The sequence below is a fragment of the Mesoplodon mirus genome (assembly GCF_964341445.2).
Source record: "Mesoplodon mirus genome assembly, chromosome: 16".
Classification (NCBI taxonomy): Eukaryota; Metazoa; Chordata; class Mammalia; order Artiodactyla; family Ziphiidae; genus Mesoplodon; species Mesoplodon mirus.
This window is the reverse complement of record NC_138992.1, coordinates 68,807,336-68,818,085: the sequence shown is the minus strand read 5'-3', so window position 1 is coordinate 68,818,085 and position 10,750 is coordinate 68,807,336. Positions and strand designations below refer to the sequence as shown.

Genomic DNA, 10,750 nt, shown 5'->3' with positions numbered 1-10,750 from the left:
TTGTCCCTTGGGTCTTAGCTGATGCCCCTTGAGTTTTTCTTTGTCCTGAGATTGGTCAAGGGACTTTTCATAGCACAGGGGAGGGATCTCATTTTCCCCTACACCCAGCCAGTCACACACTCAAGGCTGCATTACTCACAATGCACACACCCACAGGGGCTACCTTCAGTCCCAGCAACTGGGTGTCTGGGACTCAGAGGACTCAACATGGGCTCCAGCAGAGCAAAACATCATCCCAGTATTCCCTTCTCGTCCTAGAAATCTAAAAAAAAAAAAAAGTTCACCTTATATAAGTTATGTCATGTAATTTATACAAATCTCATATACCTAGAATCTCATATACCTAGAACCTATAATAATAAGTTTAAGACCAAGCATTCACCAGAATTTATTGAGCATTTTATTGGATTGCATCCTTTCAGGATATTTTGGCTTCAGAGCTTGCTGCTCACCTGGAATTGTCTCCTGCTGAAAGGCTTTAATATTATTTCTGAAATTCTAAGAAATAATGACCATGATGCCATGAGTAGAACTCAAGGGGAAAAAACCAGGCTAATGTTCTGAGAGCAGTAGATGGAAAGGGAGTACACTAATAATTCCAGGAAGAAAAGTCACAGCATTAGGCTACTCCGAAAACACCTCCCTGATTCTTTCTTCCATGGAAAGATCAGGACTGTGTTACTCTTTTCCTTCAGGCCTCTTTAGGAAACAGAATCTCCAGTCTTTTGTGTCCTGAGGCCTGAGCCCCCTTAGAGAGTTTTGAGAGGATGCACGAGGAGATTTTACCCAATATATGTCTTCCAACTACAGAAATCTTGGCCCTACAATGAGTGCTACCTATGACTGCTCTAACCAATAAAGAAAACCGAATTATTCTAGAGCAAAACTAGCCTTCTAGATTTTTCAGGTTTTGATTTTTTAATATGAATTCCTCTTGAAATGTTTATTGCTTTCCATTTGAGTTGAAATTGTTTCCAATCTGCCTAATAATCCACAACCTAAATTATGCCCATTGCTTATTTCTTTCCTGGAGTCCAATTTTGAGCCTTTGAGAAAAGTTTGGGAGGCTAAGGAGAAAGAAGTCAGATTGGCTGAAACAGCCATGGATAAAGCTGTCAGCTTTTTTGCTGGTCAAGAGACTGAGAGTTGGTTAACTGACCCATGACTTTGGGGTTAGGTAAGGGAGCAATCCTATCACATCAGACCACATCCTTAGAGATGGGCTGTGCGATGCTGTAAAACGTGAGATCGCTCCTCTCCACCAGGTGAATTACGGGAGATGTTTTCCTTATTGATTTGCAATATCTCTTGGTATATGAAGACAATATTTTTTTAATCAATTTAATTGAAGAATTATTGGCATACCGTAAATAGCACATAAAGTGTGCCATGTGACAAGTTTTCCTTATTGTTTGTAGGGGGAAGGAAAGATAGAGAATTTTGTCATCTGTAAAATAAGATTACATATATCTACCTAGCATGATGGAAGAGAGGATTAAATGAGGTTATATATGACAAATTCCAGATCCTGCTGGTACATGTATATACTCAAAATATGACAGCTGTTATTGTAATGCTTATTAACAAATAAGAGAAAGTTAGATCCAGGAAGTGTTGCTGACTGTTCTTTAAGGCTGTTATTTCATGTTCTGCTTTTTTTTTTTTTTAAAGTTTTAAATTCATAGTGTTGGTTTAACCTAAATTATGAGTGTCTTTGTTTTGGCTTCTTTTCTGGTGATTTGTTTGGGAAGAAATGAAGAGAAGTCATTCAACAAGGCTGGGAGTGGGAGTTTAGGGTTGGATTAACAGGTCTATCTCCACAGTCAAAGCAGGGAAATGGAAAATCCAAGTTCATTCATCAAGCGGGGAAAGATCGGACAGTGTTTGATGATCTGAGAGTTAGTTGACCCCTAAGAGTTAAGCCAGCCTTGAGCACCATGCTGATCTCAAAGGCAAGCAAGACCCGGAGGACAGGGGTTTTGAGGCATTAGCAAAACCAAAGAGAAATACAGAAAGAATCTGATCTTAGAGCAGAGGTTGTTTGCCTTTTGCCAGATTATCAATTTTCATGAGTACTTGATACAGAGGTTAGAGGTGGAGTTTGGAGAGATGGTGGCCTGATTCTGGCAGAGCAGAAATAGAGGTTGTAGAAGATAAGGAGGCACTTGTACAGATACAGATGCATTAACATTCACCATCTCTCAAATACATCAGGTACTGTGGGAAATTGAACTGTAGTCCTCAGCTCTCTTATGTACCACTTAATGATTCAAGAAATAGTTACTTGATGTACTGGGAGGACTGAACCCTTCGTGTGGCATGTTAATTTCAAGGTGGCAGCTCTTATTATCATAGGAACTAGGCAACATAAGGGACCTTGTATAGCATCTTTAATTTTCCTTGTGAATCATTTGTGATAGGAGAACAAAATCAGGTCACCTAAAGGAAATGATTTAATCCCAAAAAAGAGCCACTTAACAGGCATATATTATCACCATTCAATGGAAATTAATAAAGTGTTAGTGTTTACAATGTTTCTCTCAGCATAATGCAAATGGAAATAGCATTCATTTGCACTGGAATCTGCATTGCATTAGGAATTTCATCCACATTTGAAAAGTATTATTAGAGGGAATATTATATTATATTATATTATATTATATTATATTATATTATACATATTTAAAGAAAAAGAGAGAAGAGAGAACATCCCCAGACATCCCATTCCTAGCTTGAGTATCATATCAGTGGGGTCATAGTAACATAATTACTAAATTTGGCTTGCTTGTGGCCCCTACCTACATGACTATAGCACATCAGCTCTCGTACTAAATCACACCAGTAATTTCTGAGAGTACCCTGGGGCTATGTCACATGTATTTGGAAATGCCTGCTCTTTTTCTTTCATTTGATGTCCCCACTGAAGCCCATTGACTAGAAGTCCTTTGTTGAAACCCCTCCATACTGGTCTTGCTGTGGTACTGGGAGGGGGTCCTTCAGACTCTCCTTGGATGCTATTGAATTCCATGTGTAAATGGAGAGAATTTCATCCCCCACTTCTGATACTTCACTAGTCACTGGGGCTCTGAAACTGCATCACTTACATCTTAAATCTCATGACATTCGTCCTTCAAATGGCCCTTTTATCATCTGTTTGCAGCTAGTCCTTTTCCCTCTAGATGGGGCCTTAGAGATAGTCTATCAGACTGGTTGAGAACCATCTCTTCAAATAAAAGCTTCTCCGTTTTTTCTTAATATCCTTAAATCTGCCCTAAGTATGATGCACTAACTGCTTCTTTTTCCTTTAGCCCAGAAGGAATCTAGTACATTGTCTAAGAATATACATGAGGTCAGGAATTATGTCTGGGCTCTGTGGCTTACTTGCTGAGTTTTATTTTCCTTATCTGTAAAATGGTACATGCCTTACAGAATTGCTTTGAGAATAAAATGAGAGAAACCAGTACTCGGAGTAAACACTGAACAAGCTATTATAAGCTTGGAAAATGCTCATTTCATAGGGAAGAATGGAGGACCTTGGTAACAGTAAATGTCGGACTTAGATCTTAGAGCAGCGCTTTCTTTACCCCCATCATCCTCTGATATATATATATATATATATATATATATATATATATATATATTTATCTTCTGTTCTGTATTTTTTCATACATGATAGTTATGAGTAACAATATCTAAGTATCATATAAAATCATAGATATAGCCACCATAACCCTTACCATGGCCTTGAAAAGAGGCACAAATTCTTCAAGTCTGTCCACGCTAGGTTGTGGGTACCACAAGCTAGCTGGGGTCTATGGCAGGATGGGGGTGTTCCATTCAATATTGAGTGCAAAAGTTGTGTGATTTTTATGATACCCAATGGGGGAGTTCAGGTCAGAAATGGAAGCTGGGGTCAAACAAATAGACATGTGACATGTTTGAGAACAGGGATGTGTTTGAGTGTGGAAGTACAGGCAGGGCAGGATCGTAAATCTGTGAAGAGTCAGTCCATGCACCCAGGCAATGGTGAAGCTCATGCTTCAAGGCAAGCATGTGGAAATAATTAAAAGATAGAGACCAAACCAGAATGAACTAATGATCACAAACAAAACACTTTATGGCCACATACTTTAATTACAAATCACTGAACAGTAGTGAGAATAAACTTGTATTTTAAGTCAATCTGTACGTGTTCACTTTTTTGAAGATGATGAGGAATTGCATGGCTTTTCTAAAATCAGACATTGCAACAATGTGACAGATTCTATATTCTAACTGAAACCCACTGAACTAAAACTGGTGTTCTAAACCTATCTTAGGAGGAAAAAAAAACATTGCTTAAAATGGCTAATTTTTCTTTCATTCTAAGATTTCTTTCTCACCCCCAATCTTTTAAAACATCAGTAATTCATCACAAAGAAAATAACTCTCTAAACCAAAATTCTTCTTACATGTCTCAAAAGCTGTCTGGACCCCACCTCCCCCAAACCCCATTAATTTTGAGTCCTAGGAAAAATGAGAGTGTACTAACCCAAAAAAGAAAAAAGCCCATTTATTTCTATAGGATCTCTTTTAAGATGTCTCCAAATCATATGGCTTGCTTACAAGCACCACGAGAGAATGTGCAGCTGAAAACCCCATATATAGCCCCATCCAAAACCAGCAACACTCTCAAAGGAAAACATACTTTAGACTTGGGGAGGCTTTTAATTGCTTATGTGCCTCATCCCCTCCTTAGTGCTTACATGCTGGGTAAGCTGCTAATTTATAACAGTGGTTTAGCCACTCCTGTCTGTCCCTCATGCAGGTAGACTCTTAATGGCCTTCCAGGTAAAGATAATTAGCTACTTTCATGCTCTGAATGTATCAGTTAAAAAGGTACTTCAAGAAATAAACCCAGTGTATTTTAGACTGACTATGTTATGAAAGCAGATAAACTATCTGCTTTTGTAGACCAATGCATTAGTGAAACCAGGAATGCCTTGACCTATGAATATACCTAGTGAATATACTATTACCTCAAAGCCTCTGGTTGAAAGAAAGAAAGAAAGAAAGAAAGGAAGAGAGAAAGAAAGGAAAAGAAAAAATACAAGTCAGACAGACCTAATTCAGCCAACCAGCAGTTTAAAAAGTTGGAAAAGAGGTAAAAGGGAGCCTGACACCTATATTTCCTTGCATTTAAGAATGAGAACTTCCAATAAGCTTTGGACAATGATTTAGAAGTGGGGAAACACAAAGGAATTGAATTCGTTATCTCTAACATATTGATTAACAACTTTTAAGCCCATCAGTCATACTTTAATTCTATGTGTGGTGTGTTTAACATGGGCTCCCAATCCACCTGATTGGATTACCTCACTACCCATAAAAGAATCAGCAGCTAGTGGTTAAAATTGTAATTAGAATCAGGCAGTAATTTGTCATGGGGGGGTGGGGAGGAAACCCTCTTGCCCCTTCTGTTTAAAGTTTTCAGCATAGATGATGAATAATAATTACATTTCAGCCAATTACCTCTGAGATGATAGAAAGTGAATATGCGAAGGAATAATCAAAGAGTTTAGATATTTGAACTCTACTTTTTCCTTTTTCATAAAGTGGTCAGTAAAATACAGAAAGTAAGTTTATTATTCACACAGTCTCTATTTTCAATAAAATTGGAGAGTCATCAGAGATGGGTCCTGTCTTGAATATCCAATACATATCTCATCATATTTCTGTTCTGTGGACCAAGAGTCTTAAAGAAAGAAACAAGTAGTGTCTGTTTTAGGATATAAATGAACACAAAATTCTATTTTTAAAACCATTTTAAAATAGATTTTCTTTTTTGTATGATATTGCTGAAATAGATGTTTTCTTGGGGGGGTTTATAACCATGGTTTTTTTTATTAGTTTTACTGTAAAATTTACTCCCAGGAAATGGACACTGTTGGGATCCTTGCTGAAAGCATTTAGCTTATTTATAGGTACAAATTTTCCAATTATTTTCTGATTAAAAGTGTAGCAGCAGTTCTAAGACACAGAGGTCTTGAAAAACTTTAATGCTTTTGGATTAGCTGTCCTGTTATAAAAGATACAGTGATACTGTTTTTAAGATGTGACTTGAAAAATTAGTCTTCGAAAGTCCAGAAATTAATTAAATCTAAGATGTATAAAGAAAATTTCAGTGTTATAGGAAATAAAACTGGAAAACCATACAACTGAGTGGAATAGGAGATTTGGTAATTTAGCATATGGTGCTACGAGTTGAATTAGTTCCCACAAAATTCACACATGGATGCACCGAAATGGGAAAAGCTAATGTGATATTGTGATTTATAATAAGAAATATATATTTGGTCTTTGTCCCCATTTCTGGCACAGAGTTTCTCAAATCCTTGGAATTTCCTAAGTTATGAGAACAATGAAGGTGTCTTTTGTTATGTTAATGAGGTGACTTTTGGAAAGCACCTAGGGATGGGGACTGATTGCCAAGAGAACCTACCATGTGATTAGAGGATTGGAATTTTCAGTCCCATCCCCACGCCAGCCTCCAGGGAGGGAGAGGGGCTGGAAGTCGAATCAATCACCAATGGCCAAAGAGTTAATCATTCACACATATGTAATGAAGACTCCATAAAACCTGAAAAGTTTGGGGTTTAGAGAGTTTCTGCATTGGTGAATGCATGGAGATGTGGAGAGAGTGGCATGCCTGAGGAGGGCATGGAAGCTCCAAGCCCCTAACCATGTGCCTTGCCCTATGCATCTCTTTTATCTGGCTGTTCCTGAGCTATATCCTTTTGTAATAAACTGGTCATCTAGGAAGTAAAATGTCTCTCTGACTTCTATGAGCCACTCTAGAAAATGAATTGAACCCAAGGAGGGAGTCATTGGAACCTCTGATCTGTGGCTGGTCAATCAGAAGCACAGGTGACAACCTGGGCTTGTGACCAGCATCTTAAGTGGGAGCAGGGGGGAGTCTTGTGAGTCTGAACCCTTGACACGTGGGATCTGATCTCAGTGTCAATAGTGTCTGAATTGAGTTGAATTTTAAGACACCCAGCTGGTATTCCAAGAATTGCTTGTTGATGGAGGAACACCCCACACTGAAATTGTGTGCAGAACCCAAAAGAGCTACATATCTTTCCCTTTCACAACACTAGACAATTTCACTGAATCCACCCTTACTGTATGCACACATGTGTGAATGCACAGACTAAAACCAAACCAAAGCAAGAGGAAGGCATGATGATGTTGATAGCCTTTGGCCATAAATCTCAAAGCAGATAAATGATGCATCATAATTGTTTCACCCGCTGCCTCTGAGCCAACATGGGCTTCATCTCTCTTTGAGCAGGTTTCTGTACTAAATCTTCCCTCTCTTCTTTTCCCCTTCAATACATTTGTTCGTCCCAATCCATACTTACTCTTACTTCCAGCCATTGCTAAAAGCTACTGCCCCTTTAACTGTGTATTCTTACATCTTTGCTCATCTCTATGGATCACCTGTTTCTAAAACCTTAGTTCATTTCTCTTCTCATTTTTCTGCCCATATTAATATCTTGGTCCTTTAACTCCTTGTGCAGTGATTAATACCTATCTTGGCATAGTAGAAATAGCCTTGGCTTGGACTTTCATATTTGTCAATTACTAAAGTAAACTTCTTAATATCTCTGGGCTCCAGGTGGCTGATATGTAAAATGAGGAGGAGCTTGAAGAGGACCTTCAAGCTCTAAATCTTGTACAATCCTTCCTACACAAATAGCTTAGCATTTTCATAATGTTCCTTGCTCAGCAGCAATTTCACGAATGGATGCTCTTTCTCTCTAATTAGACTGTAAGATTTCCAGGAGCATACGCGGGGACTTCTTTTTCTGTTCTACCTTCTAGCTTCTAGCTGGTTCTAAGTATATTATAGATATTCAATAAATGTTCATTGATTAGTTTACTGAAGCCCTGTTGGGCAGATTTTCTTTTCATATCATTACTACTAACAACATAGTGCAGAAGTGAAGACATAAAGCAGTTACCAAGAAAATAAGAGATAGAAAAAATTAAAACAACAATGAAATAAAATGACTCTCCTGTGTTACCTGATAATTATCTATATTTGTAGTTTGTTCCATGCCTCTTAAAAATTATACCAATCATTTAAAGTGTAATTGGGGTAAAAAAATTGTGGGGATAAACTTAAAGATTGCTTTAAAGGAATGATTCTTAATTTGGGGAGGGGAGGAGACATGGAGCACTTTGAGAATCTGATGTCAGCTGTGGGCTTTCTCCAACATGGTTTACAGATTCCTTACAGCCTGTTATGTAAACACCATGTTTTCCTAAATGCTGTACATGGATCCCATGTTTCATTTTTAAAGGGTCTACTTTAAAAGGAGTGTGCTGGGAAGGATAGTCATTGCTGCTCCATTTAAAGCCCTTTTGAAATGAGAAAGTCTCTTTTAACATGTATGATTGAAACAGAGGTGGCCATATCTTAATTACTGACGTAAGACCTGGTTTAAACAAAGATATAAAGGCCAATCAGACTCCTTCTTTGGGAGTTTGAAATTGATGTAAAATTTTTAATTCAAGTCATCTGGTAGGGTATTCTAGAATTAGAAATCCATATGGTCTTGGGAGATGGAGTGGTCAATTCTGAACCATGCATAAACTAAAGAGGAAGTAGAGGAATTTTGGTAAATGCCAGAAATAAATGATGAATAACATATGCAGAGAAGCAAAATCAAGGGCTCACATAGCCTGTAAGTAAAAGAGAATATGACCTGGGTTCCTGGTAGCTTTCCAATTCTCAAGAGACCCATTTGTAATGCATTTACTATTCTTGGATGCTGTCCAAACTCTGACTCTTTGACAATCCTTTCCTATCTCCCTCATTTCCACCACACACACACACACACACACACACACACACACACAAACGCATGCACTCACCATTTTCTTGAACTAATTTGAAATTGGTCTGTTTCTCATAGCCAAAACCTCTCTGACTAGAATAAGCAGTAATCTAAGATGTTTTCTATGCAGTTTATGGTAGAAAATAGGATGCTTTCTCAGGGTGGAAATATTGATGATGCAGTTAATTCTCATAAGAGAATTAGTAGATGAAGGTTCTATGTAACTGTTCAAGTTTTTTGTATTCCTGAATGTTTAATATTTAGATTATTCCCTCTGAATAATTTGTAATTTATTTTAGAGAAATAAGGAAAATGATACGGTAGCTAAAAGTTTATTAGTGTGGCAAACAATTAAATAAAAAAGTAAACTTTTTATGCTTCAAAAATAAAATGTTTGATGTAATTTTAAAAAAAAAGTTTGGGAATTCCGTTTTGGTCCAGTGGTTAGGACTCTGTGCTTTCACTGCCGAGGGCCCAGTTTCAATCCTTGGTTGGGGAACTAAGATCCCACAAGCTGCGTGGCATGGCTTAAAAAAAAAAAAGAAAAAAAAAGCCATTGTAAATATAAAGAAGCAAAATAATTTTCTAATGAATGTTTTACCAAATAAAACATTTATGTAGTAGCAATTGTGATTTCGATTTGAAGAGATAAATCTTTAATAAAAATATTTTATGATATGTGAAGGTATTTACTTTTTTATTATTGTTCATATTTCATGTTTATAATATCTTTTCTTTTGAACATATTTTCAGCTATTTGATTATGTCTTGAAATTTTTTTTTTTTTTAAAGTCAACAACTTTTATTACAACTCACATATTTCATAGGAAAAGGAATGTAGCTTCAGGTCCGCTTGTATGAAAAACGGTAAAATGCAGGTTTGTCCTGGTTGCTCTGTTGACACCTGGGGCAGGCTCTCCGCGACATCAGGCACAGCAGCTGCACTTGTCCGAGGCCCCTTTGCAGACGCAGCCCTGGGCACACTTGGCGCAGCCCACGGGGCAGCAGGAGCAGCAGCTCTTCTTGCAGGAGGTGCATCTGCAGGCCTTGCAGGTGCAGGAGCCAGCGCAGCTGCAGGAGCCGCCAGTGGGGCAGGAGCACTTGGGGTCCATCTGGAGGAGAAGTGAGGCCCGAGGTCCAAAGCAAGGGGCGAAGCGGCTGCACGGGTCCGGTGGGGGCCGTGTCTATGTCTTGAAATTTTATCTCTACTAGTCTCAGATAGTCTTGAGCTTAATTAATTCCATGGTATATATTCAAATGGCATATAGTAAATATTAACACATTCTGTTAACTTTTACAGGACTTTTTATGGGCTGCTCCAGTGCTCCACCAGGGATTACACTCAGAAACGTATCCTTTCTTCTTGAAAAATAATATTTTGCACAATGCTTTTTTTTTTAAACATCTTTATTGGAGTATAGTTGCTTTAAAATGTTGTGTTAGTTTCTGCTGTATAACAAAGTGAATCAGCTATACGTATACAGATATCCTCATATTCCCTCCCTCCTGCATCTCCCTCCCATCCTCCCTATCCCACCCATCTAGGTGGTCACAGAGCACCGAGCTGATCTCCCTGTGCTATGCGGCTGCTTCCCACTAGCTATCTATTTTACATTTGGTAGTGTATATATGTCCATGCCACTCTCTCACTTCATCCCAGCTCATCCTTCCCCCTGCCCATTTCCTCAAGTCCATTCTCTACGTCTGCATCTTTATTCCTGTCCTGCCCCTAGGTTCTTCAGAACCATTTTTTTTATTAGATTCCATATATATGTGTTAGCATACAGTATTTGTTTTTCTCTTTCTGACTTACTTCACTCTGTATGACAGACTCTAGGTCCATCCACCTCACTACAAATAACTCA

General features: G+C 38.2%; 1 protein-coding gene across 1 annotated transcript; it reads right to left on the bottom strand.

The window, feature by feature from the left end:
* Positions 1-9,659: 9,659 nt before the first annotated feature.
* Positions 9,660-10,063, bottom strand: LOC309792051 (metallothionein-1E-like). The gene has a single exon (XM_082601276.1). It carries the CDS (start codon positions 9,995-9,997, stop codon positions 9,812-9,814), a length of 186 nt encoding a protein of 61 aa, XP_082457402.1. The 5' UTR covers positions 9,998-10,063; the 3' UTR covers positions 9,660-9,811.
* Positions 10,064-10,750: the final 687 nt, after the last annotated feature.